The sequence below is a fragment of the Saimiri boliviensis genome, chromosome 1 (assembly GCF_048565385.1).
Source record: "Saimiri boliviensis isolate mSaiBol1 chromosome 1, mSaiBol1.pri, whole genome shotgun sequence".
Taxonomy (NCBI): domain Eukaryota; kingdom Metazoa; phylum Chordata; class Mammalia; order Primates; family Cebidae; genus Saimiri; species Saimiri boliviensis.
The window spans coordinates 31142442-31161132 of NC_133449.1; the positions used below are offsets into that span (position 1 = coordinate 31142442).

General features: G+C 44.7%; 1 protein-coding gene across 2 annotated transcripts in view; it reads right to left on the reverse strand.

Annotated features, from left to right (window-relative positions):
- XDH (xanthine dehydrogenase) overlaps positions 1-18691 on the reverse strand; it is an 88480-nt gene that overhangs the window by 37168 nt on the left and 32621 nt on the right. For both annotated transcript variants that reach the window (XM_074395700.1, XM_003943979.3), the window contains 13 exons: positions 18440-18591; positions 17122-17215; positions 15369-15478; positions 12725-12909; positions 11051-11225; positions 9426-9509; positions 7809-7978; positions 4852-4975; positions 3051-3170; positions 2471-2567; positions 1400-1524; positions 537-670; positions 18-105 (listed from right to left, as the gene is read on the reverse strand). In XM_074395700.1, coding sequence (XP_074251801.1) covers positions 18-105; positions 537-670; positions 1400-1524; positions 2471-2567; positions 3051-3170; positions 4852-4975; positions 7809-7978; positions 9426-9509; positions 11051-11225; positions 12725-12909; positions 15369-15478; positions 17122-17215; positions 18440-18591 — 1658 coding nt within the window. The remainder of the gene's footprint in view (positions 1-17; positions 106-536; positions 671-1399; positions 1525-2470; positions 2568-3050; positions 3171-4851; positions 4976-7808; positions 7979-9425; positions 9510-11050; positions 11226-12724; positions 12910-15368; positions 15479-17121; positions 17216-18439; positions 18592-18691) is intronic.

The following is an 18691-nucleotide window of genomic DNA, read 5'->3' on the forward strand; positions in this document are numbered from 1 at the left end:
GCCCCAACATCTAGAACCTTGTATCTGGCCAGGAAGGGATGTCTGCCACCAGTTATCAGCATGTCCTCATCACGGTCCAGCATGCAGCGCACAGGGCGGCCGGTCCTGGGGGTACCAAGAGGGTTAGAAGCCTGTGAGCCTTCAACAGCAGCTCAGCCTTCTGAGTCTCAGAATAAAAACAGCTGGGAAGCCACCTTTTCCACTCGCACACTGAGCAGACCTGTACTGGGCTGCTTTGCCATCTAGACACTGTGCTAGACAAGGTGAAAAATATAAGAACGTGAGGTATGTGCTCGCCTTTAGAGAGCTCACAGCCAAGTAGGGGAGATCAGATGTGGACACCTGTGCCAGATTACAAAGGAACAGGTAATGTTATCCTCCCCCTATGCCCACGGGTTCTAAAAACAGAGGGCTGTGAGAATTCAAAGCAGGAGGAAACTAATTCTAACAGGGGGAAGTCCAGAAGGCATTCCTGGCAGAGGCAGCCTCATTTTTCTTCCCAGAGCCAGATGGGAGAAACAGGCTTTGCAACTCACTTATATGCAGCCAGGGCCACTGCTGTGGACACCACGGTGCTTCGGGTTTCCTTCCCTCCAAAGCCTCCTCCCATTCTCTTCACTCGAACCACAATCCGGTTTGCTGGAACTCCCAACATTTTGGCAACAAAGCTCTATGGGTGAACGACAGAACACTCACACCGAATGCATTATTTGAACTTATTTCAGGCCTGGTAGACCTAATTGCTGCTGTGATTTCTGAAATTCCTTGATTCAAAATCCCCATGCAGCCTGCGGTTAGTGATGCTGAGGCTGCCAGACTGAAATCAGGCACTGTTTTTTAGCCAGAGGCCAAGTAGTTGGTCACGGAATACTTTTAGAAACTTGTTCTATCTGACCAGGTGACCAGGGACTGGTAGGTCACGAGAGTAGGACCAGCTGCCAAAAACATTGGCCACCAGTCACAGGCAGTAGAGAAATGAAAAATATTTGAGCTGCTGTAGATAATTTAGGGGTCCCTGTGGCTATGACTTAATCCAACACCTTCATTTTACATGTGAGGAAACTGAGGCAGGACATAACTTGACCAAGGCGATAGGTACTGAAATGATAACAGCCGACATGTACCAGACTTCAGTCTAAATATTAAAACTTGTCTAATAATTACAACAACTCACCCAGGCCCTATTTTATAGATGAGAAAACTGAGGCTGAGAAAGGTTATGGAACAAGGTCAGTGACACCAGCTTGTTGGTGAGAGTCTGGCTCCAGGACTATGACACTCGACAACCCTCTGGACCAGCCCACTTCTCCCTCTTCCCATTTCCCACATGGTCCTCCTGGTCTGCTAGGAGCTCCCCACTATCCTGCGGGCCCCTCGAGCTGACCCAAAAGGCATCTACCTGGGTCTTCATGGTGTTCTGTGTAGACACAAAAAGCTCCATCTCCCCTGCCTCGCCTTTTGGAACAGCAATGGTGCAGTGAGTCTCCAGGTAGAAATGCTCTTGGCCACCGATGTATAACACCCCTGGAGAAACAGTGAGATCCGTCACTGTGAGCCCGATGCTACAGAAGGGGCCAGTTTGCCTAAGGAGAGAGTATACTCTGCCAAGTGGCCTGGGCAGGAAGCAACTGATCACAGGGTTACCTGGGGGATAACCTCAAGGTTTCCTACTTGGGGTAGAAAAGGATCCCAAAGTCTTAGCTATCTGGGAGCTGAGTGCTCCACCCTCATCCCCACCCCCACAACAAAGAAACCAGAATGACACTGAAATGCATCCAGTGCAAAGTTCTCTTCTCACTGCAGCTTGTGGAAATCAAGGATTTCGGAAACTGTCACTGTAAAATTCTGGAAAAAGTAAAGCAGGGATTAATAGATGTGATTGAAACGCTGAAAACAAGAGCATCTTCCGGAACCTAAGCTACCAGGCCTAGTAGAGAGTTGGCTTCCTAGTAACTTCACGAAGCACAACAGCCAATGTAAAAATCAGTTCTGAAAGGGGTAGTCAGCTGCGTTGTCCTGGGGTGAAAGCAGTGGATTTGATTTCACAGTGTCAGAGACAGAGGTGAGAGGAGGGTAGAAGGAAGAGGCGGGAGGATGCTAGTTAAAGATGGGTAAAGACTGCCTTCAGGTGGGGGGAGAATGAGAGTCTATGTGGTTAGAGGCCTGGCAGACCTAAGGCCATCAGGCATCTATGGCCGTTATCTTCCCTAGATGACCTTCCAGATCAGAATACTCTAGAATCTCTTTAGAATCATTAGGTCCATCCTAGAAACAGGAGAGTAGAGATTAAGATGACTGAAGCTCTTCCCCAGCCAACTTGTCTACTATTTCGCTACATACATAAGAGGGAATCTTCTGTTAGGAAATGTCTGGGAATCACTTCCCTGCTTCAGGGTTCAATGCGTATCTCTTGAACTTTATTTGCAAACCAGGGCCGCCCCATTCCCACTGCTCTATGGAGCAGCTCTACCTGACACAACATTATCCGCTTCGGAAAACCCCTTCTTGAGGTCTCCTTTCTCAATCTTCAGCTCAGATCCATAAAAGGAGTTGTTCTTTATAGCATCCTGAGGATCAGAGAGAAGTTTCAGAAATGTGGCTTTTAGGAGGATGGGGAAGATGGGTTCTGGTTAGGGAAAGAGAAGCTCTCTGAATTGTTAACTCTCTCTTCTCATAAATAAATCTCTATATGCTTCACATACAGACTTGAAGTAAGCTCAGCTGTAGCCCAGGGAATCATATTCATCCCTTCCCTCAGCTTCAGATGGATAATCCTAGACCTTGAAGAAAAGCAAAGAATACCACAAGGACCAGATGGAGGTGAAATTGTGAAAAGAAGGAACTCAGTTTGGCTGTTGTTAGTGAACTGAGCCTAAGACCTAAAGGGGGAAGATTTCCTGGAGCCTAAAATCCCAGAGTTGAAAGGAATTTTAAAACCCATCTAGTCAAATCCCTAGCTGCTGCTCAAATCCCCTCTCCGGGATCCTAATAAATGCACATCCAGGGACGGGGAGCTCACTCCTCTACACAGGCAGCCCATTCTTAGTTACCTCAATTGTGATAATGGCTGGTAGTTCTTCATAGGTGATTTTCACCCCTTGGGCAGCTCTCTGTGCGTGTTCCGGGGTGTCAGCCACCACAGCACCAATGATATGCCCAACACAAGTAACCTAGGAACAAAGACAGATTGTTAAATAATGCAACCAGGCTACAGTGAAACGAATTATTTTTTGATTGTTCAAAAAGCCAAAAGAAGTCCCTGCCTTCATAATGAAAGCACATTTTAGGAATGCCCCGGGGCCTCTTAATTTCCTTATCTTACTGATATGGGGTCACTAGGATTAAGATGGCAAACAGATTTCATCTCAAGGGCCAATTCTGATTATTTAGTACTGGCAGACTATTGAGAGGCTCAACCAGATAGAATGTGGCAATTGATTACTCATTTGCCATGAGTAGAAAGGGGGATATTGCAGCACAAGTTTGTCCGTTAGGATCTCCTCCAACACCATTGGTCCTCTTATGGAGACTCAGGAGACAAGGCCACGATGGGCTAGTTACTATTAATAGATCATGACCAAATCCTAGGCCCTGACCCCCAGTTTTACTTTCTTTTCACCACACCACTGTGTTTTATCTTCTGTTTCCCAGATTTATTCCAAAAGCTTCTCAAAGGCTGTAAAGGCTGTAAGCATCAGTATAAGACACGTAAGACATATACTTACAATGAAGATATACTTCGTCTAATACCCAAAAGCAGTAGCTCTCAAATGCTGGTTCTTAGACTTGATAATCCATAAAAAGATTTAAAAATTTATATGGTAATGATTGCTGTTTTCTTTTCTTTAATAATTCAGTTTCATAAAAGCTTAATGGATCTCCTTCAGAGACCATTTTCATCCAACATCCCCCAAAAAGTAAACAACAAAAAATCTTTGTCCAGCACATCACTTTAGAAGATGAGGTTTCTGACAACAGGAATGAACAGTTAGGATGCATGTCTCTGAAAATTCTAATGGGTGATGTCCAGAAAGACTTCCTAGCAGAGGCAGCCTTATTCTTCTTCCCAAAGCCAGATAGAAGAAACATTTCCCAAATCAGTTATTGACTTATTTGATTAGCGCAATTGGCTAAATCTGGTTGACTCTCCCTAGCCATAATGCTAGCACTGCTCTGAGAAGCTCTTAAAATTCATAAAGAAATTTGTTCTTCTACAAAATGCTCTCCTCATGGAGTCCTTGTTCTCATATTTTTAGTTTTTTGTTTTCTCCTTCACTTTTACATCAGAAATAAGATGAATTTGCTCTTCAGAAATATTCATGTCTAATATTGATGTCTATTGCAATTAAAAAATGGCTGTCGAGAACTATCCTATAAAAAAAATATAAGGACTTAGTAGCAGCTGTCTTAAACATTTGAAAATTTTTGTTTGTTGTTACAGAGTTCCATATAGTCAAAATCAATAGATAAACTTTCATATTTACCAATTATCAATACACATCGTGGTGGTATTGTGATTTCCAGTTAGTTTGTTAAATGTATTCTTGTTTTATTTTAATTAAGGAGCTTACTGTTGTTTCTTAAGAACCCAATTGCTAGTTCAAATGCAATCACCAGCCTTAGTTTACTGTCACCTTGGCATAGAGACATCCTACTATGTACAAACAGCAGTCATCAATTAAATAAACAAGTAACATATTCTATCCCTCTGTGGATTGTGGCCATCCAGTTGATGGCCACAATCCATGCAAATGTACAACCTTTCCAGATCAGGGGTTTAGAGCAATGTACACAAATTAAAACTTCAATACTTATTCCATTTACCTCATAAAAAAAAAATCCAAAACCTACCTTATCCTTTGCAAAGACTGTCTCATCATTGCAAATTCCAGTTATGTTACTCCCAGGAATATCACCAGCAGAAATGAAGCAAACAAACCCTGGCACCTTCTTAGCTTCTGATATTTCTACGGACCTGCAAGAATGAGCAGTGTGAGAGGGGCCAGGCCAGCAAGCTGGAGCAGGGGACCCATCACCTGGTTGGACAACTCTGTTCTTATTTTGATGGGCTTGGCTTCATCCTAATTCCTCACTTCTCTGCTTCTTTTCTACCAGATTCTAATTCAATTATATTCTATTCTGCAAATGTCGATTAAATGCTCACCATGTTCAGGCCACTGTCTTGAATGCTGCTGGAGATACAAAGTGAATAAGCCAGCCAGGTTTACTTTGGCTCACACATGTAATCCCAATGCCTTGGCAGGTCGAAGTAGGAGGATCACTTGAGCCCAGCAGTTTGGGACTAGCCTGGGCAACATAACAAGATCCTATCTCCATTTAAAAATAAATAAAATGAATAAGGCAGGCCAGGCCTCTTTGGACCTTACATGATGCCCTGTCTGGTCTCCAAGTACAAGCGAGCCAAATCAGAGTGAGCAGCACTTACTCTGGAGAGCTCTGGCTAATGCACACATCACACTAACTCCCTTCCAAAATCAGCACAGGGGCCCTGCTGTGTCACTGATCCATGGCCCTGAACAGCTTCATACAGCTGGATTTCTCTACCCACATTCATGGTCCTATCCCAGCATGACAGGGCGTCCTACCGTAATTAGGCAACATGAACCTCTAAGGGAGAATTACTGAATATAGCATCAAGGATAACAGTCTCAACCATGTGCTGATCACACTGGCACATGTCCCATGGGGAAATAGGGCGACACATTTCATACAAAGGTGTGGAAACTGAACTGAAGTACTAACCGCCTTCCAAATGCTTAATCCTCATGAGAAACCCTGAAAGCACTTATCCTAATTCCCATTTTATGTCTGTGGAAAATCAAACTCGAGGAACTCAGGTAGTTTGTCCAAAGTCAGTAAGCCAGAAAGCAGTGTGACCGGGATTATTAGAACTGAGGTTAAGTTAGGAGGGTTAAGCTTTGCCCTGGCACACTCACTTCCAAGTGTATGCAGTCCAGGAAGGCCCCAACTGTTGCAGTCATGACAATGTTAACCCTTTCATCCTCTTCCATCCATTCACATTGCTTGGATGGAAGTGGTTTGAGTGTAGACAATGTGGGTCTATGGTATTGTCAACATGGGCTCAAGACAAGGAAAAAAAGGGAAAGAATGCATCTTATAGCTGGCAATCACAGGAACTTAAACACTTTTTTTTTTTTTCAGGGACCTGGACAGGTTTATTCATCTGTTAGATTTCACCTGTACCTGGTTCGCCATTCCTGGAGGGTGCCCATCTCCAAGCTAGGAGCAGCAGCAGAAAAAAGACCAATGACAAGGGAACCTGATCCCTAGTCCACTCAGTGAGCCCAAGGAAGGGTTTTTCCTAGCTATTCTGCTCAGCAGGCTACGTGTCTAACGCCCAACAGGAAATGAAGTTCACACTCTCTGGCTTGAACATCCAGAGGCGGCACAACACAGGTGCTCAGGTTGCTCAGCTTCAAACTCCAACTCTGCCACTTACCAACTGTGTGGCCTGGGGCAAGTTACATAGCCTGTTGTGCCTTAGCTTCCTCATCTGAAACAGAGAGATGATAATAGGACCTGCCTATAAGGTTGTTGTGAGGAGTAAACAAACTAATATATTTAAAGTGCTTTAAGCTAGGTTATGGCACTTTTGCTTTGCTTTCTTTTATTTTTCTTTCTTTTTTTTTTTTTTTTTTTGAGATGGAATCTTGCGTTGTCGCCCAAGACAGGGTGCAGTGGCATCATCTCAGCTCACTGAAACCTCTGCCTCCTGGGTTCAAGCAATTCTCCTGCCTCAGTCACCCGAGTAGCTGGGATTATAGGCGTGCACCACCATGCATGGCTAATTTTTTTTTATTTTTTGTGGAGACAGGGTTCTGCTATGTTGGCCAGGCTGGTCTCAAACTCCTGACCTCAGGTGATCTGCCTGCCTTGGCCTCTCAAAGTGCTGGGATTACAGGCATGAGCCACCACACCCGGCCACTTTTGCTTTCTAATACCTATTTATAAGAGCAATATTTGGCCATCTCAGCTGAGTTCATTTTATAACTGTGTCAAAACCTTAACATATATCACTGCTTAGGTCAAAATAAAACCTTCAATTATTATGAGTAAAAAAAACACCTAGATTGTAGCAAATATTAAGTGCTGTATATGAGCATTAGATGTTTTTTTATTATTATTATTATTATAGAAGTGATAATTTTTGCTATCTGAGGTCTCAGAGTTCAACAAACATCTACAAGTGACTGTTCTCTGCTAGGTGCTTTAAGGACAATATTGCTAATCCTTGAAGAAACACCTCACTACAGACGAGGAAACTGAGAGTTTAAGTACATGGGCCAAGGTCTCAGTTGATAGGCGCCAGAGCAGGAATGCAATCCCAGGACTGCCACACTCTAAGGCCATGTTCTTCCCATAAGTGCTAACTCAAGTTCTAATGAAATTCTGCATTTTAAACAAGCCTAGTATCCAAAATGCAGGTCTAACCAGATCCTGTCCAAAGCCTATCTGCAGCTTCTCAGTGTTTTTTAGGACAAGTGTCATCTCTCTGTTTAGGGCTCCAAGGCTTTCCTGATCTGGCCCCTGATGACCCCTCCCAGGAACAGAACTCCTCCAGGTGCCACCAGAGCCCGAACCCTTCCTGCTCCTCTCCAGACTGTGGTTTCTTCGAGGTGAGTTCCCATCTTCCCCTCTCTCTAGCCTAAGAGGTCCTGGAGGAACCTCATTATCTGTGCATCTCCATGACCTGGCGAGAAGTCTCGTGGGTACACCCAGTGGCCCCTCACAAAGTTCCACCAGCTCCTCCTGGTGGTGACACTCACTTGATCTTGGCATGGGCCCGGGTACTGGTGACCAGCCGGAGAGAGAGCTCATTCTCGTAGCGAGGGATGTCGTCACAATACACGGCCTCACCAGAGGCCTGCATGTTCGCTGCCAGGTGGGGCAGGGGCCGGCCTACCATGTCCTCCTCAGACTGACCCTTGGGCACATCCTGGAATGACAGGGTCATGAGTCAGCCTGAGCTGCCAAGGATACTGCCCCTCTACAGGCCCAAGGGACACTGGAGAGCTTCAGGCTACATGGCAAAGCACACCAAGAGGTAGGAATAAAGGATGCAGAGTGGCATGGGGCAGAGGGAACCGGAAGGTGCATAAGTAATGGCAAGGGTGGTCCTAGTGTTGTTATATAAAATAACAACAAGAAAAAGAGGGACCTAAATGTCCATTAATTGGAGACTGGCTAAATAAACTATGCAGCCCTCATACAACACAACAGTATGCAACCATTAAAACATACTTTTGAAGAAGTTTAATTAGAAGGATTGTTCATGCAAGCATGAAAACAGGATATGTGCTTGTGTTTCACAATAATTCAAATTCTGTAGGAAAAGATAACATATGTGATAAATATAGTACACATATGTCCGTATATGCATAGGAAATAATGAAAAGAATTAAACAAAAATGTAATAATAATTTGCTCTTGGAGGTGGAACTTTTGGTGATTTTTATTTTCTTTATATTTTTCTGTATTTTCTAAAATGTTTTACATTATTGATTTGATAATAAAGTTCTGTTTTTGTTTTACAAAGTAACCATAACAGTGGGTCATATTTATTGAGTGTTTCACCACATGCCAGGGACTATCTAAGCAATTTACTTTTATTAACACATTTAATCCTCAAAACTATCTTGTGAAACAGGTAGACCATTATCCACATTTGCAGGTGAATATAATTAACTTGCATAAGAGGCACACAGGAGGATAAATAACTTGTTCAAGGTTGCACAATTATGAAATGGCAGAGTTTAGATATAAATTCAGGCAGTCAGGCCCCAGAGCTCAGGCTTGGGACAACTACCCTCCAGTGTACAGGGGGCAGTCAATTGTGGCCTGGGTCCACTGCCTGTTTTTGTAAATAAAGTTTCATTGGAAGACAACACACTCATTCATTCATGTATTTTTGGTGGCTGCTTTTATTCTACAATGACAGAGTTGAGAAGTTGCAGTAGAAACCATCTGGCCCACAAAACCTAAGATGTTTTCAGGAAAAGTTTGCTGACCCTTTACCTAGCACCTCTCAAAAAGCTGGGGTAGATAGATGGTTTGTTTGTTTGTTTGTTTGTTTTAACATGCTCAATAATACTTCAGGCTTTGCACATTATTCTTCAAGTAAAACAAACAAACAAAAAATCTGTAAGGAACAGGTGCAGCTGGGAGTCTAATCCCAAGAGAGAAATGTAGGCAAACAAGAGAAAAATAGTGACATTAACATCTATATGATTCTCATTTTCTTCACGGGATATTTAAGCACAAGAGTAAGGAGCTTTATGCACCTACATACAATTCAAGTTCGTCGCCAGCCGATAGTCAGCCACTAGCCAACTGATGCGGCCTGTGCAGTCCCCTGATATTAGCCATGTACTGATTGGACTCACTTGGAAGAGCTGGACGTTGGCTGGGGGGTCTTTCTGAAAGAGTAAAGTTGCACTGGTGAAGGTGGGGTCCAGTTTACCACACTTCTGTGGAGACAAGGTAACAGAGGTGACCAGGATTATATTTCAATCATTGATCCCTTCCGTGGTTATCCCCAAACGACCACAGTAACAACTGATCCCCTCGTCTCATTTCTTCATTTTATGCCCCTTTGAGTGCAGGCTGGATCTCCAGCATCCAAACATGGGCTCTGAGAGTTCAGCATTTACGAACAGCCTCAGCTTCACTGCTAGCCCCACACTGTACCCTGTAGACTGAATGGTCTGTACCTCCTCCAACACTCTAACACTTCAAACTCTTTCCCTCCGTCTTGTATTTATGCCTGCTGCTGTCTCTGTTGGGAATATAGTTCTCCTCCAGCCTTCCTGGAAAATTCTTCCTTGCCCTCCTCAATTCCATGGGAAGCATTTAATGATATGGAAAATGTTCATAATATAATCCCAATGGAAACAAAGGAGGATTTAAAGCTTTATATGCAGTGTGGTCCCAAGTCTTTTGAAATATATCCACATTAAAAGATAGGAAGGTAGCAGGTATTGATAGATGGATGGAAGGACAAAGAGAAAGAGATGGGGCAGACAAACAGCATGACAGATGAACAGATAACTGCAGGAAAAAGATTGGAGGAATTAATCAAAATACTTAGCAGAGGTTTTCTCTGGGATTTGAGAGTAAGAGTAATTTTAGGTTTCACTGATCCAATCCTGTATTTTTGAAGTTTGTTTTTAAAAGAGGGTTTTAACTCTGCTGTTCTCTGCTGTTCTCTGCTTTGTGCTCCTCCACACCCATCTCTGCAGTTGTCTCCCAAGTGCAGCCTTTACCGTCCATGTTCTCCCCGACACTGGGCTGCCCCCTAGCACCTCGGGCAACTTGGCATAGGAGAGGGGCAAAACAAATTCTTGGTGAACATATTTCAGGAGCTGGGCCCCACCTCTGTCTGCACCCTCTCTTGAGGGCACATCCTGTGCATTCCATGGGCTCCTGGTTAGTGCAGCCCCACCTGACACTCCCATTCCACCCTACGTACTCATCACACTCTGCATTCCCTTTCTTTTTCTTTTTTTTTTTTTCTTTTTTTTTATTTTTAGTAGAGACAGGGTTTTACTACATTGGCCAGGCTGGTCTCAAACTTCTGACCTCAGGTGATCCACCCACCTCAGCCTCCCAAATTGCTGGGATTACTAGTGTGAGCCACCACTCCTGGCCTTCTGCATTCCCTATCTAACCTAAGAAACCACAGTTCTATCAGTGATACTGCTAGAAGGATTATCTGCTCCACCTGCCCCTTTTGCAGATTTTACAGCTGAGACAGGGAAAGTTGTGACTATTCAGGTTCTCAAGGCAAAACACCGTCAGGGCAAGAACTTGTGTCCCCAGTGCCAAGCCCAGTACTCTGCCTCCAAGCCATCTGGTCACTCCTGTTTCCATGGTTCCTGTGCTGTGACCCCAGTCCCTGCTATTCTGCCCTCAGATGTCCAGAGGAGAGGAGCAAATTTACTACCCAGACCAACTTCCTATATCCCCAGAAATGCTACAGAGAGCCTGTGCCTGGCCAGGCCCCACTCACATCTTCCGGGTTCTCTTGGCCCAGCTTCTGAAGCACTGTCAGGTAGAACTTGAAGAAGAAGCTGAGGGTGAGGGTGCGCCGGAAGTCCACCATGCCGCCAGGGGCGTCGGGGGGCAGGTGCAGCTCCTCAGCCAGGCCTGCACACACGTCCTGTAGCAGCTCCTCGTTCCATAGCCTGCCAGAGAGCAGAGCATGGGACAGCACTCCTGCCTAGCCCTCCGTGTCCCTTTGTATAGAGCTGTGTGCCCAGGGCCATGGAGCTGTATAAAGCTTGATTCAAAATTCAGCTTGGATACTTAGAGTTAGGTGACTTTAGGCCCCATGCTTAAATTAACCTCATTGAGCCTCTGTTTCCTCATGTTTAAAAATAGATACAATTTTTAAAGACCACCAAAGTAGTAATAGCTAAATCTATCAAGCCCTCACAATGTGCCAGGCAACATCTTAAGTGTTTTAGATGAATTGTCACTTTTAATTTAAATTTTAAAATGTCGTAGGGAAAATTCCTATACCCATTTACCAATGAGAAAACTGAGGCATTTGGAGGCTCAGTAACTTGATTTATGTTACCTATTTTGTAAATGACAGAGCCAGGAATTTTGGAACCAAGGAACCAAACTCCAAGTTAAGCTTTATTGATTCTATGTGGGTGCTATAAGGATTACACAGTATAATGCTAGCGAAGTGCTTGGTACAATTTCTGTTATATAATAACCATAGTAATAGTAATAGCAGTAGTAGTAGTAATCACAGCCATAGTGGTAGCAAAAGTAGTAGTAGCAGAGAAGTAGTAGTAGCATCAGCATCAATACTACTAGTAATAATACTCGCAACAGCAATAATAGTTGCAGTAGTGGTAACAATATAGATAGTAGTAGCAGAAGTAGCAATAGCATAAAAGCAGTAGTAATAGAAGCAACAGCAATAGTAGTAATCACAGTAGTAACAGAAGCAATGACAAAAGTAGTAGTCATAGCAGTAGCAGCATCAATAACAGCAGTAATGCTACTGTTAGTAGTAACAGTAGCAGCAGCAATACTAGTAGCAAGAGTAATAGTGGTAGTAGCAGTAACAGTAGTAGCAGTAATTTCAGTAGCAGTAATAGTAGCAGTAGTAATGCTATTAGGAAAATACTAGTATAACAGCAGTAATAGTAGTAGCAGTACTAATAGAATAAGTAATAGAAGAGGCAGCAATAGTAGTAGTAGCAATGGTAATAGTAATAACAGCAATAATACTAATCATAATAGTGATAGGAATTGCAGCAGTGATCATAAGTGTAGTGATAGTAGTAGCAACAGTAGTAATAGTAATAGCAATAATGAGTAACAGCTGTAATTGTAAAGTAGAAGTAGCTGGAGTAGTAGCAATCATAATGTTAATTATTGCTGCAGTAATAGTAGCAATAGTATAGTAGTAGCAGCAATGGTAATAGTATAGCAGTGGCAATACTCCTAGTAGTAATACTGGTAATAGCATTAGTAACAGTTGTAGTAGCAACTGTGGTTATAGTGGAAGTAGAAGTGGTAGCAATAGTAGCAGCAGTAGCAGTAGTTATAGTAGCAGTAGCAGCAATAGTAATACTACTGGTAGTCATAGTAGCAGCAACAGTACCAATGATACTATTAGTGGCAGCAACAGCAGCAGCAGTCTGATTCTGCTGTTAGCTCTTACTTGGAAAGTTGCCTCTGAGTAGTCTTGAGGGCCGAGATGGTTCTGTTGGCCATTCCACCATAGCAAAGGGCCAGCTCCTCTACCTCTGTGGTTCCTGGCTTGAATAAAACTCTCATTCCACTGGTTACCTTGGCAATGTCATCTTCTCTCCGGGAAGCCTGCTTGAATGCTGAGAAATACTCACCCTAAAAGAGAACAGAAAGGTGCCTGTGTTCCACCTTGCCCTGCAAGGGTTGCAAATGGCAGACCCAAATCGTACGGCTATGAAGTGAGGGGATAACACTATCACACAATAGTGGGGTAACTGGCCCCAGGAATCAAAGATCAAACGTAACTGATTACCACTTGTTTAGGAGAGGTTCCACGTAACATTCCCAGAAGCTGGAGAAAACCTGGATTTCTCCCTGCTAGTCAGAAAAGCTGACGGTCAGGGACAAAGTGGAACTGTGTGGTCTCCATTGAACAGCTGCAGGGCAGGAAGAGTGCTTTCGCAAAGGCTCCTCAAAGATACCTCAGCCCTCTTACCTTCCCCACCCTGGTGCCCACTCTCAGCACCCACCCGGCTTCTCTGGGAACTGAGGCTGTTTGGCCCTTGGCATCCTCTGCTTGTGGTCTCCACAGTGCTCTCTCCAACTTGTCCCTCCCACCAGTCTTTGGCATCATTCAGACATCTTGATGAAAGAGGTTGGGCACAGTGGCTTATGTCTATAATCCCAGAGGCCTAGGTGGAAGGAGTGCTTGAAGCCAAGTGTTCAAGACCAGCCTCGACAATATAGTGAGGACTTATCTCTTAAAAAAAAATTAGCCAGGTGTGGTTGTGCACACCTGTGGCCCCAGCTATTTGGGAGGGTGAGGTGGGAGGATCACTTGAGCCTGGGACATTGAGGCTGCAGTGAGCGGAGATCATGCCACTGCACTTCAGCCTGGGCCAGCAGGAAGAGTGAGATTCTGTCTCAAAACAAAAAAATAAGAAAAGAAAAGAAAGAAAGAAATCTTGCTAAAAGGAAGTATCACTATTACTCTATGCAGCAATCACTGCCCTTGTGCTTTAAACGCATTTTCCTTCATGAGTTTGAGTCAGGATCTATCTTTAAGTATGGGAGAACAGTATGAGCTACTTTCCAGGTAAGAGCCACCTGACTTCAAGCCCTTTCTGTGTCAGGTTCCTTTTGAGGTCTGTGCTCACTCTGGCACCACAAATTGTGTTGAACACCAAAAGTAGCAGGTTTAGGGAGAGGACAGCTATTGGAAAAAGCACCATGAGGCCTACAGTGGAGGCCACCAAATGGCCACAGGTTTTTCTCTGAAGAAGCTATGGAGCCCCCTCCTGATGGCAAAGCAGTTCAGATTGGATGTCAAGCATGGCTCTGGGGAACTGAGCCCAGAGTTTGACCTTTCTTCTGGAACAGAGGTCCCAGATGCTCACTCCCAGGACTGTGCCCATCCACGGGGACGTTCTCACTGGGGTACGGTAAACTGTCAGTGTCAGATTGACAATATCTTTTCTTGAGAGTCTTCTCATTCTGGGTATTAAAATCTCCTTTCTTAATGAAAGAATGTATTTTGTTAATGATCATACCTGGCTAATAAAAACTGAATAGAGCTATACCTGTTTCCCCTCCCTTTTATCGCTCATAATTTAAAAAAAAAATTACCAAACTGAAATTCAAAACTCTGGGAATCACTGCACAATATGGTCTATACAGACAAGCTAGAAAACCATTAAGAAACCACCTCAGGGATATAATTGCTTTAATTTAATTAGCGTTCTCATTAAGGAGGTCAAAATTACCAAGGGCAAAACATGCCTCAGAACACTAGCTAAAGCGCTAGCTGTGGGAAACCTTCACACTCTCCCTGACAGCGGCTCCCCACACCTCTCCAGATGCCTTTTCTGAAAAGCCCTTTTGGAATGTGTTCTGAGCTGGTAGCTCCTACAAAAGGAGAAACCCACACCAGCTCAAGACATCACAGGCCCCAGGGAACAAAGAGTACGGCAGCCAGTGGTACCCTGACCTGCCCCAGCAGGCCAGAAGAGCCACCCATGAAGCAGGAATCCATCCACACCAACCCACAGCCATCTCAGTGAAGCAATATCTCGTCAAGCCTCAGGTCAGCGTATGAGAGTCTGAGCCACAGGCAGCTTCTTCATGCAGCATGTGAACCCCACATTCTTCACCACAGGAAAGCAAATTTCCTCTGACGTGGGCAGGAATCCTTGATAGCTACATGCGTTCTTGGAATTCTGTCATTAGCTACTGGTCATCTCCACTGGCTTCTGGGCATCACCAGGAACCTTACGAATTATTTATTTTCAGTCCTTACAATAACCCATATGGTAAGTAACATGGTGCCCATTTTACATATGAGGAAGTTAGGGCTCAGAAAGGTGAAATGATTCTCAGGACCAAGTATCTAGCTATCTGGTTCCACAGTCCCTACCATGTGGACTCCTATCCTGCAACTTCTCATTGTCCAGAAAGGAATATGTTTGGTTGAATAGAGGCAATGTTTGGAGAGAAAAACCAATGTAAAAGTTGACAGATGCTCAGACTGGTGGAGGCAGACCCTGGTCTCTTTGTCTAGAGCCTGGCAGTAGGACTCATTTGAACAGAGCCTGGAACCAACACCCTCAACATCTCACCTCCCTGCTGTAGGGGATCTCTATGGAGAGGAGAATCTCCTCAGGGCTCAGTAGGGTCTTTCTGTAGCCGGGGAAGAAGGTGTGGTCCATCCGAACGGTTCTCCTGGTGCCTGTACAGAAGCAAGATGAAGAGGAGCCAACGTGAGGGAAAGGCTGGGAACCCCATGGGGAGCAAAGGACAACCATCAGTGGGATTCTTCATGCTGGTTTCCAGTGCCCACAGTCAGAGTGAATGACTGGCCCAATTGGGGCCAAATCCTCTGTCTGAAATCCTTAAGCATCCTTAAGCAATGGTGTGCTGGTGAATCTTTAACAACCAGTTTCACATAGCAGGGAAAAGCCCTAGTTTATAGCATTTGCCAATTTCTGTGGTGTAAATACTTCTGATAGCCAATTTCAGGCTACCAAAGTTGCATCACTGAATCTGAAGCTGGGAAGAGAGCAGAAATGTTAGCACAGCAACCCTGACTGCTGTCCTCTGTAGGGCCTGCTTACAGGGCTGGCCCTTGGGAACTTGTACTTCAGAAGGGTTCCCAGCACTCCATGATAGAGCAGCTCACTGTGCCTACATTATTTGTACAAACAATTAATATGCTGAACCCCTGCTTTCCTTCTGGGAGTCTAGACTTTGGGCACATGCCAGTAGAGGCTGCCTGTGTGACGAGCTCCCAAGAAAACCCCAGGTGCTGAGCCTCTAATAATCTTCCTTGGGAGCCAAGACCTCACTTGTGTTGTCACAATTCATTGCTGGAAGAATTAAACATGCACTGTGTGACTGCACTGGGAGAAGTCTCTGGAAGGTTGTGCCTGGTTCCCCCAGACTTTGTTCCCATGTATCTTTTCCCTTTGCTGATTTTGTGTCCTCCTGCTATAATAAGTCATAGCCAAGAGTATGACTGAATGCTGAATCCTCCCAGTGAATATCAGAGCCAAGGTGGTCTTGGGGACCCTCTGACAAAGCAGAGATGTACAGGAGCACATAATTCTAGAGCATGTCCACTGTACAGACAGAACAGATGCAAATAACTCCAAGAGGGCTGATAACAGTAAAATTAAGTAATTAGGAAGTGATTTATCTTGAGTATTTATTCCTTTTGTTTTGAATATAATTTATTTCATTGTAAGTTTACACACTCTTATTTTTATTTTTATTTTTGAAACTGGGTCTCTCTCTGTCACCCTGGAGTGACAGTGGTGCAATCTTGGCTTACTGCCTCTGATTCCCAGGTTCAAGTGGTTCTCCTGACTCAGCCTCCTGAGTAGCTGGGACTAAAGGTGCACACCACCATGCCCAGTTAATTTTTGTGTTTTTAGTAGAGATGGGGTTTCACTATGTTGACCAGGCTGGTCTTGAACTCCTGAACTGAAGTAATTCTCCTGCCTCGGCCTCCCAAAGTGCTGGGATTTTAGGCATAAGCCACCACTGTACCTAGCCTGATTTTTATGAATAACTCTGTTTCACAAATGACTCATAGAATTCCTGAAGATCCAACAGCAGGCTGTGGTGAGCCAGCTCATCCCAGCCCCATCACCCCACTAGGTAAGGCAGGCAGGTAGCAGTTCCTGCTGTGAAGTCTCCACAAAGAAAAGGTCCAGCTCTCCTGTCTCCCAAACCAGATGCATTCTTCCGTTTCCCTGGACCCAAACAGTAGGGAAAGCTAGGTCACTGAACTTCGAGCTCTGTTTCTCCAGAAAATGACTTGTCTGGTGAGACTTTCCCCCCCCAAGTCCTTCTTTCTGGACCTCTGCTTACCTTTGGACACAAGTGTCAGCTTAGCCCCACTGGCCATGAACACAGGGTTGAGGTCGGAGATGGGGCTGGCCGTGATGATGTTTCCTCCAATGGACTAAAACAAGCAGAGAGTATGCAGTGAGAGACCACTCCAGGAAACCCTTGCTCATGCAGCAGGCTCCTGAACACAGGGCAGTGGGATGACACTTGCTTTTGGGAGACCCCTGAGGACCTGTGCCTACTGTGGTCACAATACCAGCACTGTGACAATGTGGGCCTTCAGAAAAACGTACAAAACCTGAAATCAGAACTCTTAGGATTGGATCCCAACTCTGAAATCTAGCAGGCAAGCCCCTTTAAGTGTGTTTGTTTGTATGATTGATGATTTCACCCAACCTTTTCCTGAAAGGATTGAGGTGATTTGTCACAGAGGCCATGTAGAGTCAGTAAAATGAAGATAAAGATCAAGGAAAGAGAGGAGGAAGACTTCAGGTTGAATAATTTGCTCTATTTGGATCTGAACTTCCTGATAACATGGCAAAAAAAATGTAGGAAGAATCAGATATTGCAGTCATTATTAGAAAAACAGGAAGAAAATCAGTAGCACGATGAAAATAAAATTCTTCCTGGAAGTAGATTGTAGCAGAACTAGGGAACTCAGCAGAGTTTGAGTTTATGTCTCCTTATCTGTAATCAGAAGTGACAGGTACTTGGCGTGGGGGCTGAGAGGAATAGAAGTAGGCTGTTTGTTTTAATTTAAAAAATAATAATTTAAAAATGGAAGGGATAGCTTTTCTTCCAACACCATAAACTGTTGTGAAGAGCTTCCACTGGCACAGAATGTGTGAATGCCACCTGCAAACAGGGGATGTGGGGACTCGTCTGAAGGCTGACTGTGAACAATCAACAGGTGGATTCCTCCCTCCTGTCAGAGGGCTCTGTCTCTGAAAGGAAATTCCCCTCCCAATTTTGGCTTCTCCCTAGCGTATCTCTTATTCACCTACTACCAGGCTCTGCCAAGCTCAGGAAGCGGGAGGGAGGCAGGAAGCTCCACAGAATGAAGCCTACGAGTTGCGGAGTATGTTTCCCAGGGTGCCCACCGACCACCTTCATCAGAAGCACCTGAAGAGCTGGGCTACATCCCAGACCCATGTGTCAGAATCTCTGAGGGTGGGCCCAGGAATCTGCGTTTTAACAAGCACTGCTCCTCCCACCCCCAGGCAACTCTAAGCACTAAAGTTTGATGCCCACTGCGCTGATGTAAGTGAGAGTCTGGCCACCCTGCTTTGGGATGAAAGCTCCGTCCTGCGGGCCTCACTTGCCTCTGACCGCGACTCACCGCCACAGACTTGACCTGCTTCCCAGCAAACCAGCGCAGCTGCTCCAAGACCCCTCTGAACACCTCTGTCTTTTGGGCAGGAAGCTTAGCAATGGCATCAGCCAGGGTCTTTTCCACAATGGTCAGGGGGCAAGCAGCTCCAAAGGAGATACCTGGGAACACGCATTCGGAGTAATAGCAATCCTTCCCACGGTTCAGAAGAGGATTTCATCCACAACTCCGCTGAAGCTTTCCAACAAGCCCAGCAATGCT